The 21513-nt window shown below is 37.9% G+C and overlaps 2 protein-coding genes across 2 annotated transcripts; both read left to right on the top strand.

The window, feature by feature from the left end:
- The first annotated feature begins 250 nt into the window (after positions 1–250).
- LOC103932264 (U-box domain-containing protein 33) lies at positions 251–6796 on the top strand. The gene is given in 10 exon segments (XM_009341823.3): positions 251–683; positions 685–835; positions 1203–1324; positions 1564–1685; positions 1896–2000; positions 2260–2716; positions 2868–3005; positions 3511–4038; positions 5396–6160; positions 6370–6796. Coding segments are annotated over 10 exon segments (2610 nt in total). The 5' UTR covers positions 251–644; the 3' UTR covers positions 6553–6796.
- Positions 6797–10037: 3241 nt separating this feature from the next.
- LOC103932263 (signal peptide peptidase-like 4) lies at positions 10038–16839 on the top strand. Its single transcript, XM_009341822.3, is given in 15 exon segments — positions 10038–10525; positions 12140–12298; positions 12446–12557; positions 12772–12891; positions 13110–13261; positions 13386–13400; positions 13403–13567; positions 13704–13738; positions 13934–14096; positions 14961–15014; positions 15341–15433; positions 15559–15701; positions 16050–16120; positions 16344–16427; positions 16569–16839. Coding segments are annotated over 15 exon segments (1611 nt in total). The 5' UTR covers positions 10038–10390; the 3' UTR covers positions 16679–16839.
- The last annotated feature ends 4674 nt before the right edge of the window (positions 16840–21513 follow it).

A 21513-nucleotide genomic window follows, 5' to 3' on the forward strand; every position in this document is an offset into this window, starting at 1 on the left:
ATTTAGACGACCTAATCATATCGATAGCGACCTTCAAGAACCATCACCCCCTTTGTATTTCTTCGTTCATCCATTTGTTTCTACTAGCCCTTTTGGTTCACTTTAGGGAGTGGAGAGTTGAATTCCGCTTTCTGGGTGTGGGAGTTTTATGGCATAGAGTTTCTGGATTGGGAAATAAGTTCAATTTATCAGATTGGGTGGTGATTTCTTTGCTGAATTGGTTAAATTTTGAGTTTATAGGGAAAAATCTGGACTGGGATGTGTGAGATTTTGGTAAATTTCTTGATTTGGAGAAGTGGGTTTATTTTTCCGAGTTGAATTTGCTTGCCCTTGCTGTATTAATTTCTGGGTAGAGTGTAATTTTGATAAGTAGTTTGAAGAGGAGCAAGAGTGAGTTGAATTTGTGGAGAGATAAATTTGTGTGGGTAGAGTGAAAAATTGATGATCAAGTTCTAAAAGTCCAGGAAAAAGAGGGGTTTTAGAGGAATGTAAAGTTTTGGAGAAAGATTGAGAGGGAAATTCATAGATAGGTAGGCTTTGATGCTTGGGATGTTCAATAGCTTTTGGCCATTGCTGTAGTGAGTTCTGTGCCTGCAATTGCTCAACCAGCAGAACAGATAAGGTACCCTGATATTTCAGCATACATGGCTCGCGGCGGAGAGATTGTGGAGGAGCCGGTGGCGGTGGCAGCAGATAATCGAAGATATGATCTATGTTGCAGTGGGAAAAGATGTGAAAGATAGCAAATCAACTCTGTTGTGGGCGGTACATAATTCAGGAGGGAAGAAAATCTGCATACTTCATGTTCACCAGCCAGCTCAGATGATTCCCTTGAGTAAGTCTGCAGTCACACACATGTTTTGTTTGGTGAATGTTGTAATAAGAATCTTGTAACTTGTTGGAATTACTCTGCTGATATAATTTGTTCAACTCACAATTACTAGCTTGATAATGCTGTCTGTTGAGGACCATGGTTTTCGGTTTGATGGGTAGCACGAGCAATTCGAGAAATTTGCCAAAAATTGAAGCAAAGTAGAGAAGTGTGTATATGTATATATATAAAGTAAATTAGGCACAATCAAATGTTTCATGAGTTGGCTGGGGTTTGAATCAGATACTTTGTATGCCAAAGTTTCTATTCTGCCTTTCTGTTTTAGGGATTCCGACTGGATTTAATTTTCTGCTGTTTCCTTGATTTGCAGTGGGGACGAGGTTCCCAGCAAGCTCACTGAAGGACCAGGAAGTTCGAGCATATCGGGAAATAGAAAGGCAACACATGAATAAGATTCTCGATGAATACCTTCGTATATGTCGCCAAATGGGGGTATTTTTTCCTCTGCCTCTTCCCTTGTTTTCTTGTACAAAATAGAACAATTTTTCTTAAAGAAGTTTGAATAACAAGATACAGGTTACAAAGTTAGTACATCGTAGCATAAAAGAATGTATTCTTGTATTGTCATATGTTGCAAAACTTAAAATTTTGTTAGTTTAGGAGATCCCTTTCAAATGCTTTGTAAAATGCCAAGTTTTATGATATATTTTGCTTTCGACTGTCCAATGTAGATTCGGGCTGAAGAAATACATACTGAAATGGACTGTATTGAGAAGGAAATTGTGGAACTCATCTCTCAGCATGGGATCAGGAAACTTGTTATGGGAGCAGCAGCGGACAAGCACCATTCAAGGTATTTATGCCTTTTGTCTGTTATTTTTTTAGTCCTATGAACATTTTCAAATGTTTAATTACCCCGGATGTGCTTTAATGATGCATTTTGTATACATCCAGCATAGATGAGATTTTTGTTTTCTTTCCCCTTCTGATGGGATTTCCAACAGAAGAGTTTATATATGAATCCTTTACATTGAGATTGCTCAATCACAATTTAACATTGCAGGAAAATGATGGACCTCAGGTCCAAGAAAGCCATATACGTCCGCCAACAAGCACCTGTTTCCTGTCACATACAATTTATTTGCAAGGGGCACCTTATACACACCAGGTTTACTTGAAACTTCTTAGAAAATAAAACTAAAATACTAAAGAAAAAGGTTTTTTCTTGATACTTCTGTTATTTATCATTACATACAGAAAATCCAAGCTTCAAAACATCCATATGGTTTTTAATTGTTTGCGTAATGGTTATTATAATTATAACTGTACAAATAAATTTCTTCTCAACACCTATTTTCTTTTAAATCATGAACTGTTGTTTGATTTTGATGATCATGAATACTAATGCATATACTGTGATAAAATAGGGAAGGGAATTCAGATGGACTTGATACAGAGATTCCATTGCTGCGACCAAGTCCAAACACTGATATAGAACAGTCACCGCACCACTTTAGATCACGATCTGTTACAATCAAGCGGAATAATCGACCAAAACTCACCAATCCAGCTCAAGATTTGTTCCGCAGGGTAAGATCGATAAATTTGGGGAATGGAAGCAGCACAACAGATGTCACTTACACAGATGGTACTGACGGGTTTTCAACTCCAAGATGTAGTTATGAACCAGGAGCAAGTCCTGTGGAATGGGATCAGGTATCAAGTAGGAGTGTTTCAGGATATTCAACAGGCTCTTCTGCTGGATTGGGCGATTTAGCTTTGATTCAGTATGAGAAAGCTGAGGGAAGTGAAAATGGGTCAAGTGACTCACACTCACTTTCTCATTTTAAAGATCTTAATCACTCATCCCCTCCCAGTGTATTGGTAAGTGCGAAACTACCCTTGGGCGTGCATAGATTTTTCATGAACCATCTGCATGTTTCATGTGCTGAATTTAAATTCTGGAATTAGTACTTCAACTGTCACCTTAGAAAGAATCAACTGAGTTAATTTAAAACCCTTGATGGTCTAGCAGGATGGAAATGTAGATGATACTCTGTACGATCATCTTGAACAAGCGATGTCAGAGGCTGAAAATGCAAAGAGAGATGCATTTCAGGAGGGAATTAGGCGTGGGAAAGCTGAAAAAGATGCCATTGACGCTATACGGAGGGTAAAGACTCTTTTCTATTTGGCGCTTCCTTCTACCCTTTCCATTTTCCCCCAACATAAATCATAAAAGTTATCTTTTCTTCTCTTCTGTTCTCCAATACTTACAGATGTAACATACACATTAAATTGTTCATCAAATAAGGTTATATCTAGAATTGGCTACGTTCAGTTGACTATCATAGAACTTGATCATCTAAGAAGCGAATATGAACAGAATCCTTTGCATTATTCCTAGCAAAATGTCAACTTTTTTCTTCTATGGTGGTGATTCTTAGAGGCAGAGGCATATGTGCCAACACTTCCCCAACCCCCTAATATTTCTCTGATGCTTGTAGTTGATCTTGTACCACTTAAAGTGCTAGTGGCTTTGGCATTGCATTAAACTGCATAAAATTATTGGTTACATGTAATTTGGAAAAGAAAACATAATATGTTCCATGATCTCTGTTCTTTTTTCATAGCCAAAAACTCCGTAAACAGAAACTTGTGAATTGTTGTATTCACAGGCTAAAGCATCAGAGGTCTTATATAATGAGGAGTTGAGACAAAGGAAAGAAATGGAAGAAGCACTGGCAAAAGAGAGACAAGAACTTGAAAAGATGAAGAAGCGACGAGATGAAGTCATGGAAGAATTGAGGGCTGCCCTAGATCAGAAATTAGTACTTGAGAGCCAAATTGCAGAGTCTAATCAGATGGTCATGAGCTTGGAGCAGAAGGTTATCTCAGCTGTGGAACTTTTACAAAATTACAAAAGAGAACGGGATGAGTTGCAGGTGGAGCGTGACAATGCACTTAGAGAAGCTGAGGAGCTGAGGAAAAAACAAGGAGAAGCCTCGAGCGCACACATGCCTCGGTTCTTCTCTGAGTTCTCATTGGCAGAGATTGAAGAAGCAACTCAAGGCTTTAACCCATCTCTGAAGATCGGAGAAGGGGGATATGGGAGCATTTTTAAAGGTTCCCTACGTCACACCCAGGTTGCTATAAAAATGCTAAATGCTCAGAGTATGCAAGGCCCCTCAGAGTTTCAGCAAGAGGTACGATAACCTGAATATTGTATGCTCCCCCTTACTTGCAGTAATTTATATTAGGGTTCGAAGTGAAATTTTATAATCAGGAGTCTAATTGTTATGGATAGCCCTGTCTAGGCTAAAGCCTTGAAGCGAGAGGCGAAGCCTCACAGGACCTCAAATTTTTTATATATATATAATAGTATTCTTTGTAAAACAAATTAACCAACAAGAAAACAAACAATCAAACTTTCTGGTACCAAATTGAGATTAGATTACTAAAAAGCTTACTTGAATTTTGAAATAAATTGAGGTATGAGATTGGGGTAAATTCGAAATATGGGATTGGGATTGAGAATTTAGGGTTTGAGGAATTGGGCAATGGGTATTGGGTGAAATATAGCAGAGAGACTCGGGTATTGGGTGGGGAAGGAGGGGACCTGCTGTGATTATAAAAAAATAAAAATTAGACTTGGCCATAACGACATTGTTTTAGGCCAGGTCATTTATAAATAAAAAAAAAAAATCCCTCTTCTTCTTTGTGCGGTTGTCTTCTTCATGAAGACGCCGCTGCAACACAGAACCAGAGCAGAGGTTTCCCTGAAAATTTCAAATTTCAAGCAAGATTTTGGATTGCTGAAGGGTCCTGAAAATTCTCAGTCAAACACGCATGCCCCGACCAAGCCTAGGCGAGTTTCCGCCTACTCCACAAAAAAAAAAAAACAGAGGCGAAATTGCTGCCGCCTGCCTCCAAGGGCCGCCTCGAGGCGCATTTTTTAAAACACTGATTTGTCCACGTACTAAGAACATATTGGGGTAGTTTCTGGGTTGATGCATTTAATAGGTTACCTTAGTGATTTCTTGATCATCCAGTGGACTAGCCAAGAAACTAAACCTTTTTTAGGATGCATTTCTTGTTTCTTTGATGCAATAATTTAGAGACCGTCGGATTATGTCATATTTATTTACTTTTAAGGGCGGGGAATGTGGATGAATGAGGGAGAGATGACGAAGTTGAGAAAGTAACGAATGAGATACAATGAGCTGAAAACTACACTAATTATATATGGTTTTCATATAGTTTCCTTTACTATACTATCACCTGTTCTCTCTCTTTGTTGCATTTCTATCTTTACTATGTACGTTTAGAGTCAATAGCATGTGCTGGCATCGCCGTTCAGAAGTTAAAAATTGAGCATGTGAAATGTTTTAGATTTTATTGCTTTGCAGATGCCAGAACTTTCAATGTTAGGCAGCTTTTTTCCTTTGATGTCTTTTTTACAAATATATATTTTACAACTTAAAATTGGAAGAATTAAACTGCTTGGAAAGTACTTTAATTTGCATGTTTGCCAATTTACCAAATTTAGTTGATGCTTCTCAGGTGGATGTATTAAGTAAGTTAAGACACTCCAATCTTGTCACACTCATTGGTGCCTGCCCAGAAGCTTGCACTCTTATCTATGAGTATCTCCCAAATGGAAGTCTTGAAGATCGACTCAGCTGCAAGGACAATGCTTCCCCTTTGTCATGGCAGACTCGAATACGAATTGCCACAGAGTTGTGCTCCGTCCTAATCTTTCTCCATTCCAGTAAACCTCACAGCATAGTGCACGGTGATTTAAAACCGTCCAATATTCTACTAGATGCTAACTTTGTTAGCAAACTCAGCGACTTTGGAATCTGTCGTCTGTTGTCTCGTGGGGAGGGTTCAAGCAACAACACAATACACAGTTGCATAACTCAACCAAAGGGCACTTTCGCATACATGGATCCTGAGTTCCTCTCATCAGGAGAGCTTACGCCAAAGTCAGATGTTTACTCATTTGGAATTATACTACTACGGTTGCTGACTGGGAAACAAGCTTTGGGGATAACAAAGGAAGTGCAGTGTGCATTAGATTCCGGAAAGTTGGAAATGCTCTTGGATCCTTTGGCTGGGGATTGGCCATTTGTACAGGCTGAACAGTTGGCTTGCTTGGCATTAAGGTGTTGTGAGATGAGCCGGAAGTGCAGGGCGGACCTTGTATCGGATGTCTGGAGGGTACTTGAACCCATGAGGGCTTCATGTGGTTGCTCATCATCATTCCTGTTGGGTACTGAAGAGCATTTCCAACCTCCTTCATATTTTATTTGTCCCATTTTCCAGGTAAGCTCTGTTCATTATTTGATTATATATTGCATTAACATTGTCATAATGACTATATTATATTGATTGAGAAATACTTGATGTATACACAGGCTTATCGATCTACAAGGAATATAGTTTCCGAGCATTCTTATTTGTTTGAAGAATTTCATTAATTAACTGAATATGTCGTCAAGTAAAATGCGTTCCTCTTATATGCATACTTGCAGGAAGTCATGCAGGATCCGCATGTTGCAGCGGACGGTTTCACTTACGAAGCAGAAGCTTTGAAAGGATGGTTGGACAGTGGTCACGACACATCGCCCATGACAAATCTTAAGCTTGAACACAAGAATCTCGTCCCTAACCACGCTCTTCGTTCTGCAATTCAGGAGTGGCTGCATCAGCGTTGATCTCTTTATCCATTTCTTTGGATATTTTTGTTCAACGTAGATATTTTGATGACTACATACATACATACATATATATTCACGTGTAAATAAATTATGTGGCTTACAGAAGACTGCACGTATTTGCTCCAACACTTTTTGATACTTATTTAAAATGATCATATTCTTGCTTGATCATGTGTATGTTTGACATTGGTTACGATTATGATTACGGAAAAACGATGTTTATAACAGAAACACTTTTTCATTTTTATTTATTTATTTATTTTCGGTTGAACGTTTTATTTATCATTTTAAAAGCAATTGCAGAACTCCAAAAAAGAAAAAAAAAACACTTGCAAACATGGTTTTGGTCACGTGCTTTACATAAATGACTTTTTTAACTTTACTCGTTTTGGATAAAGGTTTTATTTTTATTTTTTTACAAATGATATTATTTATACTGAGAGGAAAATGTGGGTTAAATTTCACAATGAGTGAAGAATAATGTTATTTAAATTTGTATTTGACAAGAATTGAAAATAATACTTCTTACTTACAACTAAAGAGAAATACCGTTAAAGTGCAGTATTAAGGGCCGTTTCAGAGAAAGCTTAAAAAGCAAACGTGCTTTAGGAACTTGACAACCAAGCACAGCAAAATACAAAGTTGGGCCCACCACATGTGACTAAAAACAGTCCATCCGCACATGTGTGGAGAGCTGACCACAGAAAAGTGAAAACATTTGCGGGCCCCACATTATGGCTTTAGTGCCGTATGTTTAACGAAACATCAGTGCTCCGATGGGCGCAACCCTGCGCACTGCTACACGTGTTCGCTTGCCAGTGGATGGTAGGACGAAAGTACGAAAGGACGGAAGGAATAATATTATTACCGCTTACTATGATGACATGCCCCTTATGTTCTGACACGTTTCTATGTTTACGGTGCACTCGCATGTAGGGAATCTCTAGTCTGTAATAATTTATACAGCCGTCTTATTTGTACGGTCCATACGGAGGCTTCAGACCAGTTCGGACAGTAACCGGTTAAAAAAGTCCATATGCTCTCTCACGCCCTTTTGAATTCTTAGTGTCCAGTTTTTCTTGGTGATCACAATCCTATTTTTATATTTCACACACTTCGACCGTCGGATGGAAAGAAGATCTGATGCGGAGAGGAAAACATAGAGAAGTTTTGAGGTCTCAAGTACAACTATGACCAAAGGAACATACGGAGGACTGGTCCCTGTTTACATAAACTCATTCAAAATTCGTAGTCCGTTCCTTCGTTATTAATTTTAGCCTTTTAATGGGCTTAGCAGCAACCTGATTAATAGCACAATATTCCAAATATTTGATCAATAAAGATATTAACAAAGATCATTTTCAATAAAATGCCAAATTATAATAGTCAAATTACAATTGACGACTAATGTAGCAATATGAAGTTTTATGTCAAATTTTATGATTCTCCAACTGAATTGTACAATATTGTTTTCTTATTAATGTAGAGTTTTAAATGGTTGTATTTATTTTAAAAATTGTTGCCTTTTTTTTTATTGGTTGAAAGTGAAATAAAGAATCCACCATTAAACTAATCAAAATAAATTTGATGTTAATTTGAATCGAATAAAAGTAAAATTGATAAATCAAATACACAATTGACATATATTAATAATCATTTTGTACGGTATTACTATTGTTAATTTGATACACATTGATAATTATCAATTAAAAAGTTAAATTCACAATTTGATAACATAAAATCGTTGCTTGATGTATATTGATAATTATCAATTAAAAAGTTAAATTCACAATTTGATATCTTAAGATCTTTGCTGAGAACAGTACCAAAGCCTTACAGGTGAGTGTAAATTAGGTTTTAATCGTTCAAGTATTGCTGCGCAGCTAATTTATTTTTGTTTGGTCAAACCATGAACATTATGTTTCAAATTACCATATCTTGATAATAATCGCCTTTAAAGTTAGGAAAATAACTTGGTGATTTGTGAATTGTGATATGCGTGCGAACTCTTTTGAAGTTCCGTGATGAGTATTATAAGAAAATGGTACAGTAAAGTTTTCTCTAAAAGTAAGATGGGTGCAATTCAGAATATTAATCACCCATTAAGATATTTTGACAAAGAAAATTTGGGAATATATCAAGGTTTTAAATAGGTGTTAGTCAGGTGGCGAGTTGGAACGTAGCGTTTAGGTGACTAGACGGGTGCCTAGGCGCAGTAGGCAGATTTAAGTAAATTTATTATATATTGTATAAATAAGTGTCTACTTATACTTAAAAAAACACATAATTATATCAACATATATAAATTGCAAAATAAAATGATATGTAAATTATAAAGTATTAGGACGTGTTTTATTTGGTAAAATAAGGGGGAAATACACCCAAAGACAAATTGACTCAAACCATCAGAACAAACATATCTTGTTTTACAAATACCAAGTAAATCATCTATAGGAGCAGAAGCAATCCAAGCAGGAGGATCATGGAAAACAAGGCTGCCCAAATCAGTATTGAAACTCCACATCGCCATCTGATTAGCAACACTATTTGACTCCCTAAAAACTTTGTTCAACTGACATCTGGCCAAACTATCCATCATTGTCCTACAACTGTTCACAATTGTATGAAGAGGATGGAAGTTATCTGATGAATTCTGCTTAAGCAAAGTAACAGCAGACAGAGAGTCCATCTCAATAATGAGATTAGTAACACCTTTTGCAATCACAAGCTGCAATCCAAAATATAGAACCCATGTAAAGTATTAGGACATGTTGAAAACATGGGAAACAAACATATAATGAGTGTTCATTCAAGTATTCAACACGTCTTTTACATTTTATTGACAAAATAGAATGCAAAAAAAGAAAGTTATTGATTTTCTGTTTAAGTGAAAGTCGCAACCTAGTCGGGTGTCTAAAAGGATTTATGTAGGTTGGGTGGGTGCTTAGACGGACTAGGCAGGTGCTTAAGCAGGTTGAGACGCACTTTTTTAATTTTCAAATGCTGTGGAACTAATCGAGGCGGTGACCAGCCGCTTGGTGCATAGGCAGAATTTTTATTTTTTAACTAACAATTTTATCTAAACTAAAGAGGTGAGGGAGTGTGCTAAGTCTCATATTGGGTTAACAATAATAATGTGATTCAAATTCACTTTTAGTGAGAATCAAATCTAAGATCTTCCCCTTACAAATGACGAGGAATACCACTGTAACCCTAAACAGATTTTATTTTTTTTTTATAGCACTAAACGAAAATTTTTAGAACAGTAAGATATATATAAATTTTTGCTTAAAATAGATAATGAAATTTATGACATTGATTACTCACCAAAACTCTTTGGCTTAGCTAAAGGGGTCGCTAAACCAAATAAAAAAGATGAAATCAAATCCCAGTCAAAGCACAAAACCCAGAAAGAAAAATTACTTTTCAACTTTCTTTCGTCTAATTTCCACGGTAAACCGCTACAGACTACAGTTACCCAGTCCACAGACGGCGCGTGCAGCGCACGCCTTCAGAGTGCCGGTAAGCAAGCTCACATTCGACACCGCCAATGCACGAAAGCGAACCTGTTCAACGGTTACCCACCTACACGGCCAAACCCCCAAAAACGACAACGTGGAAACACAAAACGCAGACACCATCCGCGATATTTCTCCCCCTCTCTTTTTGCCATTCATTCCCCCACAATTTTCCATCATCATCTTCTTCTTCTTCTTCCTCTTCATGTTCCTCTGCAGCTCTGAAACCCTAAACCCCCTTCTGGATTTTTGGTAGTAGAATTAAAATTAAGTTCTAATAAATACTATTTGTTACTGTTTGGTTGCTGTGAATAAATATGGATTTACACAGAGGTGTGTGGGTGGTGGTGGGAGTGCTGGTGGTTAGTCTGAGTCTGAGCTCAGCTGGGGACATTGTCCACCACGATAATATTGCTCCCAAGAGGCCTGGATGCGACAACAACTTCGTTCTGGTAATTTCACTGACTTTTTTGGAGTTTAATTTTTTATTTTTTTAGTTTAATTTTTATTTTCTGTTTGGTTGCTGAGAAAACTGGGGAGGGAAAAGATGGGATTTTTGTTTGGGAAGGATGCATTGGGGACCAAGAAGCTCAATCTTGCTGTTTGGTTGCTGAGAAAATGGAGCAGGATTAGGGGATAGGAAATTTCTTGTGAATTTCCAAAGTGAGAGTTTAGTTTTGATTTCAGCGGCGTGGGGATCGAGTAGTTGCTAGTAGAGATATTGATTAGGTAAGTAATGAGAGAGAAAGAAAAAACTGGAATGTCTGTTTCAAAGTATCAAGATTTTGTGATGCTTTTGGGAACAAGAATTTCGAGCTTGCTGTTTGATTGCTGAGAAAATAGAGCCAGATTAGTGAATACAAAATTAAAATGTGAATATCCAACTATTTTGGAGTTGGAAATGATAATTTAGTTTCGATTTCAATGCCACGGTCATCCGGTAGTTTAAGCAATCAAAGCTGTCGCAGACAAATTTCATACTTTTCTGCTCAGAATTTCATATGTCTGTTTGATGTTATTTTTACTTTGATGCATTTTTATCTCTCGTCTTCTGTGTCCTTAACAAAGGAGAGATGTAGAGGAGGGACGAGTGACGATAGACTGCAAATAGAATTAGAATTAGATTTTTCTTAGAATTGTTAGTGTTTACAATTAAAGTCAGTTAAGCTGTCTTCCTCGTGTCTTCATGACATTTCTCAGTCTCTTCCCTTTCCCATCTCCCTTTTTCATCTCTCCGGCTATCCTTAATTTGGAAAAGAAAACACAACATAACAGAAACGTTACCAGATGGGTGGTTAGATTTTAGGCAATACCTCTGAGGCTCTGACTTAATAAATTTTAACATATCTTTTCAAGTTTTCATTTGATTCTTTATCTGGTTTCTAAGAAAATAATCATCTAGGTTCCTTGAAAATTATAATTTTTACTCAGCCAATTGTTGGAAATTTTTTACCAGACTCAACCAATCATAAAATAGAGATTTTGATTAAGAATTTGTGAAACGAACCTACAAATGCTCCGGTTAGAAAATGCAATTATGAAACAGAGGCTCAAGGCAAAAGGGGTAGAGGAAGACTTGGATAGAGACTGTAAGAAAGTCACATGGAGTACTTGGAGCTAACGAAGACTTGGGGGAAAACCGAGTGCAGTGGCCTTCTAGGATTCATACAACCAACCCCGCTTAGTGGGATAAAGGCTTTGTTGTTCTAAAATGAAAACGAATTTCGATGCAGTTATTAATATTTTATTTCAAATGCTTCCTGGACATGTCTTTACCTTATTGGACATATCTTGGCCAACCATAAACAGTTACGTGTAAGAACTAAGCTTCTATTTCTTTGGCTGCCACAAGTTTAGTGGAATTCAATTCAGCTAAGGATCCAAGATAGTCCAAGATGGTATATTGGGATAGTTGAATTTATTTTATTTTTTGTTACCCTAGCTCTGTTACAGTTAGTCAAATGTAGCCTAAGCTTGTAAGGGAGGCATTGCACTTTGTTTTCTTCACTTATGGATATTGTGACTACAGCCTTGCCATTACATTTAAATTCTGTTTTGGTCTATAGGTAAAGGTCCCAACTTGGATCAACGGCCTAGAAGACGCTGAGTATGTTGGTGTTGGTGCTCGATTTGGACCTACCTTGGAATCGAAGGAAAAACATGCCACCAACACTAGAGTGGTTCTTGCAGACCCCCCTGATTGTTGTAGCCTACCCAAGAAGAAGGTAATACTCGATCAAAATTTTCAGTTCTTTCTTAACTTACACTAGAGTTTCAGAGCCATGAAAGTTAAGCATCTTCCTAATTAAAGGTGTAAGATATGCTAATTCATTTTATGGGTTCATATTGGGGATTGTGTGGATTTTTTGTAGCTCACTAAAGAGGTCATTTTGGTGCACCGAGGAAATTGCAGTTTCACAACCAAGGCAAATATGGCTGAAGCTGCTAATGCTTCAGCCATCCTCATTATAAACAACCGCACAGGTAATTTTCTTTTCTTGATATAAAAACCTTTTAATCCTAGAGTAAACCTTTTAATCCTAGGTAAGAATTTCCATTACAACCGTATGAGTTATAAGGGGAAAAATTATATCAAGTGCAGTAAAATAAGATCTTACCATTATAGAAAAAAACGGTGGTAAAAATTGATTGTAAAGTTAAGTTTCTGTTGCATAAAGTACTGTTGTCTGACCTACAGAACTTTTCAAGATGGTTTGTGAAAATGATGAACCTGATGTCGAGATAGGCATACCAGCTGTTATGCTCCCCCAAGATGTTGGTGCAATCTTCGAAACTGATTTAAAGAACGGCTCCATGGGTATGGTTTTCTCTCTGCTATTATACACGTAACTCCCCACTTAGTGGGAAAAGGCTTTGTTGTTGTTGTTGTATTATACACGTAACTGTTTATAGTTGGCCAAGCCTTATCTTGTTTAAAAAAAATAGTTATCTTGTTTTTTTATATCGTTATCAACTATTTATTCTGAGTGAGTTTTATTTTGTCTCTGTCATTGCCTTTGAAATGTCTCTCTTCAGTTTCTGTGCAGCTGTACTCTCCTTTGCGTCCACTGGTTGATATTGCAGAAGTTTTTTTGTGGCTTATGGCTGTTGGTACCATCTTGTTTGCTTCTTATTGGTCTGTGTGGAGTGCAAGAGAAGCAGCTATTGAGCATGAGAAGCTATTGAAGGTTATATTGATTCCAGAGCAGCTATGTAATTTTTAGCAGTTATTTTACATGGGGCTTGAACTCTTTCAGGGTAATTCACTAAGACCTTGATCAAATCATATATGGTTTGGTCCTCTTTGTGCAGGATGCTTCCGATGATTCTTACCTATCGAAGTTGATCGTTCCAATGCTTTAGTGGAGATTAGCACCACAGCAGCAATCCTCTTTGTCGTGATTGCTTCATGCTTCTTGTTTATGTTTTACAAACTCATGTCATTCTGGTTTGTGGAGATTCTGGTGGTTTTGTTTTGCATTGGTGGGATAGAGGTACACTCTCCTTTTTATAATACAGACTTTGTCACTATGATTACAACTTTTATTTAGGTGTAGAAGAATTGTTTTAGTTATTATGCACACCTCTTCTGAGGTTAATGCTGAACCTTGCAGTCCCTTCTGTTTGCAGGGCCTGCAGACTTGCTTGGTGACTTTGCTATCATGGTATACTACTTTTGTTCTTTTGTTGAAGGTTTTTATTCCTTACAGCTACAGGGCTGTCTTTGCCCTCCGACCCTTATTTACTCCAGAATGTGATCTAATGATTTGTTAAAAGCATAATTTTGACTTTTGAGCTGTTCCTTATGTGTGTAGATGATTTTTTTTGGTAGTATGAAGCTGACAGTTAACCAAATATAGTTTCAGACGGTTTAAACGTGCTGGAGAATCATATGTTAGGCTGCCAATCTTTGGAGCTGTTTCATATCTGACGCTAGCTGTTGCTCCCTTCTGCATAGCATTTGCTGTTTTGTGGGCAGTGTATCGCCGCATTTCATTTGCTTGGATCGGTCAAGATATCCTTGTAAGAAATTAATTCTCTTTTCTTGGTTTTAGTGTTGATGTGGTATTGTGGTTATATATTTCCATTGGAACATCCAAACATTGTCAAGGGCAATTTTGCTTCTGTTGTTTTGTTTTTGGAGTAAGCAAGTCAAGCTGGTGATACTTTGATTAAAAAAGTATCTGACGAGGTCTAAAATCATACTTAAAAGTTTAAAATGGTTGGGGTATCATAATTTTGTTGTATATTCTTATGTTAACACATGGAGGTTTTACGGAAGCAAAAGTATGTTAAGGGTTCTCAAAACTGGACAGCTATATCTTGTCTGCTTTGACTGAGTGGAACTATCCTGTCCTGATGTTGCGGGCATTGCTGTATTTTATTTTGTAAGGCCTTTCAAGTCCATAACCCGTAAGTAGGCAAGTGAAGCTGGTGACCCATAAGGATTGATGGATTCTGTGAATGTTTCCTAAATTAATAAGTTTGTTGCAGTTTGTCTGTGCTACATATGTGGGCAGATATTTGGAATTCTTACTTCTGTACGTGGCTTGTTCGTGTTTTTGTTTTCCATCTTTCCTTTTTAATTATTCTTACGTAGTCTGCTCTTAGCTAGCAATTTCAGATTTATCTTCTTATGCAAAAAATTTAGTATTTAGAATTGTCTAAATGTGATATGTGCTGATTTGGTTGGCTCCTTTTTCCTCCAAATATACTGCTTGTTGATTACTATTTAGTACCTGAAGAAAGAAATCCTATATTTGGACTGCCCATTTTGTCTTTACATAATCCTTTACATTAATAGGTGCAATTTATCTTTCACTTTCAAAGTGAGTTTGTAATCTCTAAAATGTTGGTAGACGCTAACATATGCTCATACAAAATCAGGGTATTGCACTGATAATCACAGTTCTTCAGCTTGTTCGCATACCGAATCTCAAGGTGATATTTCAAAACCTTGTTTTTTTTTTTTTTTTTTTTTTTTTTTTTTTTTTCTGGTTCTTGTTGAGAATAATATGAATTTTTAGTTGTTCATCAGTTATTTGTTGCCTTTTTTGAGGATTTTATGTAAGAAATGCAAGGAGGTACTTAACTAACCTATATTGATTTTTTTTTTTCTGGGTTAAGTAAATACTTTGTCTTAAATCCTTATTGTATACTTATTTTGTTGAGAAAAGATTGCACCAGAATTTTTTTATTTATTCATCTGGCAATCATATCTAGCTTTTCTAGATTATTTTATAACTTTTCTCTCATTAATTAATCAGGTTGGAACAGTTCTTCTGAGTTGTGCGTTTTTATACGACATCTTTTGGGTATTTGTTTCTAAATGGTGGTTCCATGAGAGCGTAATGATAGTGGTGAGTAAATCATAAGAACTCTCTTCCTTCCTTTCTGCCACCCTAAATAAAGGTTGCTTTTTTGACTATGGAGACCTGCCCTGGAAGTGATAGAGATTTAAGTATTAATCTTTTATCCTTTACAGGTGGCTCGTGGTGATAAAAGTGGAGAGGACGGTATACCAATGCTACTGAAAATCCCACGGATGTTTGATCCCTGGGGCGGCTACAGCATCATCGGATTTGGTGATATTATCTTACCAGGATTGGTTGTAGCCTTTTCACTAAGGTCTGAAAAGAGATTCCAAATATATCTTCAACATCCCTTTTAAGTCCCTAGAATTGAACCTTGAATGTCACTGTTTCAGATACTGTGTTTTGATTCTGTTATGTCCTTTTTAAATTGCATAAACGGAAAGTGAAAACATGCTGAGATTGATTAGGCATTTCAGTTCTCGCATTAATCACGAAGTCTGGATCAATTAATGATGAAAACCATGGAACTCATAATTAACAACATGAGAGCAGCATCTAAGATACTAGCAAATTATCAGCTATTACTACAAATGAGGGTTTGTAATGTTGCACATTGTCTCAAAAGTTCATTAATCTGATTATTGGTTGGGTAACCTTGCAGGTACGATTGGTTAGCAAATAAGAAGCTCCGAGCTGGTTACTTTTTGTGGGCAATGACCGCATATGGTTTAGGTATGAAATGTGCTAAAATTTGGGGCATTTTGCATTCTTTTTCTTTTTGCTAAACAAGAAATTCAGAAAATGCATCTGATTGAGATTGAGCTAGATTCAGAATTTTATCGGCATGGTGTTTTCTATTTGTATATGGAAAATAAAGGTCAATGGATTCAATGATGTTTAGCGTAACAGACAATTGCCTATTTATGAATGGCTGGTTGGCGATTTGCAATTGCAGGTCTCCTTATCACGTATGTGGCTTTAAACTTGATGGACGGCCATGGCCAACCAGCTTTGTTGTATATAGTTCCGTTCACACTTGGTAAGACGCAAGCTTGGCTAATCTGCACTAACATCTATATTGCTAGTGCTCACTGAAATGGAATTAGGTTTCGTGCTGAACGTTTGTGGCGAAACAGAATCCATGAGCAGCCGTTGACATAAGCTAGTTGCATTTCTGCAGGTACCTTTTTGACTTTGGGACACATGAGAGGGGATCTCAAAGTTCTGTGGACAAGAGGAGAACCGGAGAGGCCATGCCCGCACGTCCATCTGCAACCCTCCTCTCAATAAACGAAACTAGGAAACAAAGGAGTAGTGTGGCAGATTAGAAGAGTAGTAACTCAGAAAACCTCTGTACTTGTGATAGTTGTAGAGGATAGCAAATATCTACGAAGGTTGTAACTGATATAACATAGAGACATTTATAACATCCGGACTCATTGTTCTTATAAGTGGGTGTCATCTTATAGCTTAGGAGACGACTGTCTGATACCAACTACTCCACGCAGATTCATTACCTTAAACTGTGACTCAGATTAATTGCACAAAGCTCGTTCAAATATGTTTTTGCTTCTTAAATTCTTTAGCGTGTCATTGATCAAGAAAAACAAAAAACAGTCTTGATTAGGTAGCAATGTCGATATTTCATGCTTCAATACTTGTGGTGCATAGCATTGAGAGCGTCTGGTGGAATTGGTGTTCCCACGCTTTTGCTGACAAGAACCTTAATGTTATTGAATGATATTAACTATCCAAATGCAATGCCAGCCTTGTTCATCTTCACCTCATGTTTTAGGAAACATGAGCTCTCTTGCTCATCTAGACCTCTCTCATAACCAAATTGAAGGAGAGATTCCGCAATCTTTTTCTAGGTTATGCAATCTGCGAACATTGGACCTTTCCTACAACATTGTTAGTGGTCATCTTCCCAAGCTGTTTCAGATATTGCCTACATGCCCTGATCAGAACTCATCCAATCATCTTTATGGATCAATTCCTAATCCCACAAACTTTTCATCGATAAATGATGCATCTCTGTCTAGAAATCAATTGAGTAGAACAATACCTAAAGGCATTGGGCAAATGTCTAAGCTCGAAAATATCGACCTTAGAATGATTGCTTTGGAAGGGGTGGTTTCGGAAAGCCTCTTCTCCAATCTCTCGAGATTAACTTTTCGGATTTGTCCTCTAACTCACTAGCTTTAAGCTTCAATTCTAATTGGATTTCTCCTTTCCAACTGGTTTACATAAGTTTGAGCTCTTCCACAATAGGTCCGTATTTTCCAAAATGGCTTCAAATTCAGAAAAGTTATTGGTATCTTGAAATTTCTAATGCAGGAATTTCCAATATCCTTCCAAGTTGGATTTGGGACAGGCTGTCTCATGATCACAATATTGGGTATATAGATCTTTCTAACAACCGAATTGGAGGAATAATTCCAAATTCAAGATTTGAGTTTCTCTTATATTCCAACAACCAATCCCTTCATTCCTTTCCAAATCGGTAATTCTAGATCTCTCCAACAATAAGCTTTAAGGGCTTCTATTTTTTTTTTTTTTTGGTGTGTCCAAACAATGTTACTAATTTAGCCTTTCTTGTTCTCTCAAGCAACGATTTTTATGAACAACCTCTAGATTGTTGGACACATTTTGCAAATCCAGTTATTCTAGATTTGAGTGACATGCTCTTTTTGGAAAAATTCCTACCATATTGGGCTCTTTACTTTCAATTCAAACACTGAAGCTAAACAAGATTGGATTTGTGGGACAATTGCCGTCATCCTTGAAGAATTGCTGAAATCTAAGTGTATTTGATGTTGGACTTCCAAATTTGGCTATCCTTATCCTCTTTTCTAATTACTTTTATGGAAGCATTCCTTCGTAGTTATGTAATATGAAACACATTCAAATTATGGATCTCTTTGTAGACATCGAAATTTCGGTGAAATAAATGTTCACCAACACATTAAAATTTCAACATGTTAGGGCATATATGGTATGCGCCATGTGTCTCATAAATCATACACATGGATATGACTCATCAAAATTGGACTAGTCATCAAGAAGGACATGTGTCAACACTTAGTGAAAATTGAATTATTTGGTTTTAATTTAATTAAATCAAATTTTAATTAATGGAGTCAAATCACGAATCGGCCCACAAATTGAGTCTTGGTTCTTTCGTCAATTAATCATGCCCACGATCAAGGCCAAATCTTTATGTAGTCAAGGCTTGGAGAGTCTATAACTAGGAGGTTCCAAGACAAAGAAAGAGGTCCAGAAAATCATTCACGCTCAGACGCTGAAGCTTTGAAACTTTAAAGCTCTCAAGCACTCAAACCCCCCAAACACTTAAAAACTCAAGAAGACTTGGAAACCCTCTATGTTCTTTGTCAAACCCGTGAAGAACCAGCAAACACCCCTACAAGTGCCCGTTCCTCCATTGCCATAAGCCAAAACCTTACGGCATCCGTTCATCCAAGATCAAGTCATTGCGACCGTTGGATTAAAAACACTACACCTTACATATCAAAGATTGTAACCCTAAATTACATTAATACAAATATTCTTTGTACACCTGTTCTCTTGTCATTTGTTCCAGGATTTTCGGGTTTACAAATTTGGCACGCCCAGTGGGACAATCTCTGCCTTTCATCTTTTTCTTTGCTCAAAATTCACACACCGTTGAAACCAATGGCTTGAAAGAAGGAACAAGCTGCTCTCGCAACCAAAGGAAGGAGCGTAAGCACTTTTGTTACAAGTGAAGAATCTGTTGGCGTCACGACACAAAGTAAGGCAAAGACGGTGACCATGCTTCAAGCCACTTCCAATTTAGTGCTGTTAAGGAAGCAAGAGGAATGTCAAAGGTGTAAGCCCGTCATCAACCTAGCCTCTCTCGAGGCACCAAAGCATGCTTTTGCAACACGCAGGAGGACTTCTCGAATTGATGAGCGGCGTTCTTTGGCTTCAAAGAATTCAGACACAAACTCAAGCACGGGGTCATACCACGGATTGTCGACTAGTAACCATCGCTCGGATACTTCTTCGTCATGTTGCGACTCATCTCTAATCCAAGCGATGGCCTCAATAAAGCCTCAAGTTGCACCCGTGCATGCAGAAAAGAACATGACATCTTTCGCAACGAAGCGCGACTTGGTTGGCATCGTCTCATGAGGCAAGATGAATGCAACATGACACACCACTTCGGTAATGTTTCCACCAAAATCACATGAAGGTCATCGTAAGAATCAACCAGCCATCAACCAAAGCAAGTCACAGACTACTGTTGCCATGGCACATCCATCTAAATCACGTGAAGTACGTCAAAAGCACAAGCCAATCTTCTCTACTACTTCACAAGGGGCAAAGAAGCTCGTCTCTTGAAGTAATGAAATGTGCTTGCCAAAATCCAAGAATCTAGCTGAGCGGTCACCATTACATATCTCCAGTGTTGGCTTAAAAGAACGCCCAGACCTAGGCTCCATGTAGGTGATGATGGTGAGAGTTACTTTTGCTGATGAACAACTGGCTTAAATAGCTCAAGCAATTGAGATGCTGACAAAGATTGTTGAGGAGAAAGATATACAAATAACGTCGTTCATGAGCAAGCTAGAAGAAAGGCATGGCGGGGAGTCAAGCAAATGTGCACCTCATCTAGAGCAAGGGGTGTGTCAAGAATTCACCTTCAACGGGAAGAAACAGTCAAAGCCTGATTCCATTTCAGTGGCGTCTTTGTCAATCCAACAACTCTAAGACATGAATGCCAACACTATCAAAGCACAATATAAAGATGCTTCCAAAAATTCACTCATGTACTTCAAGCGGTACACGAAGAAACTTGATAATCTTCGAATGCTAACTAGGTACCAACCTCCCAAATTCTTGCAGTTCGATGGAAAAGGCAACCCTAAACAACACATTGATCACTTCATTGAGACATGCGATAGCACTGGTACATATGGCGATTACCTTATGAAGCAATTTGTTCGCTCACTTCGAGGCACCACATTCGACTGGTACATAAACCAAAAACTAGAGTCAATTGGCAGTTAGGAACAAATGGAGAGAGAGTTTCTCAATCACTTATTCAGCACACGTCGCACCGTCAGCACGATGGAGCTCACCAACAGAAAGTAACGAAGGGATGAGCGAGTGGTCGACTACATCAGCCGTTGGCGTGCATTAAACCTTGATTGCAAGAATCATCTCTCGGAGCTGTCTTCTAAAGAGATGTGCATCCAAGGAATGCATTGGGGTTTGCAGTACATCTTTTAAGGGATCAAACCTTGTACCTTTGAAGAACTAGCCACTTGAGCTCATGACATGGAGTTAAGCATTGAAAGCCATGATGAAAGGAATGATACAGTTGGTCACAAGATGTCATCTTCAAAGAAACCCATCACGGAGTCTATGGAGATAAGTGTTGGTCCGTTCGAGCCCTCGATATGAGACAAGAAGGGTGTGAAGAAGGCTAAGTCAAGTCAAGTCCAAGAAAGGCCACGATGCACACTGAAGGGTGTGAAGAAGGCTAAGTCAAGACAAGAAGGGTGTGAAGAAGGCTAAGTCAAGATAAGAATTATCCTTTTCCCGACTTAGGCGTCGCTCCTATGTTGGAAGATTTGCTCCAAAAGAAGTTAATCGAGTTGCTAGAGTGCAAGCGGCATGCAGAGATGAATCGCACTGACAACCCAAGATATTGCAAGTACTATCGTGTCATCAGTCATCCGGTGAAAAGTGCTTCGTGCTGAAAGATCTTATCATGAAGCTAGCCCAAGAAGGAATCATCCAGCTAGATCTAAACGATGTGGTGGAGTCAAACCATACCACCGTCACTTTTGGCTCTTTCGACTCAATATCATCACCTCGATCGTTGGGGGTATGCTATAAAACCGTGTAAGTCAAGCCAAATAAAGTTGAAGAATGGACCAAGGTCATTCTGAGGAAGAGACACAAAAGACATACGCCTTATTTGCAAGTTGATCAATCAAAGATGAGGCAAAGAAGCTCTCATTAACCTCCAAAGCGATATGAAAATGTTGAAGATGATGAAATTTCGACACGGTGCGTGATTTCTTCCCCGATGACTTCTTCCATTGATCGATCAAGACTCCTTGCTATAAAGTTTG

This window comes from the organism of the source record quoted next, unplaced genomic scaffold, assembly GCF_019419815.1.
Source record: "Pyrus x bretschneideri cultivar Hongxiangsu unplaced genomic scaffold, Pyrus_bretschneideri_v1 Contig4, whole genome shotgun sequence".
Lineage (NCBI taxonomy): Eukaryota > Viridiplantae > Streptophyta > Magnoliopsida > Rosales > Rosaceae > Pyrus > Pyrus x bretschneideri.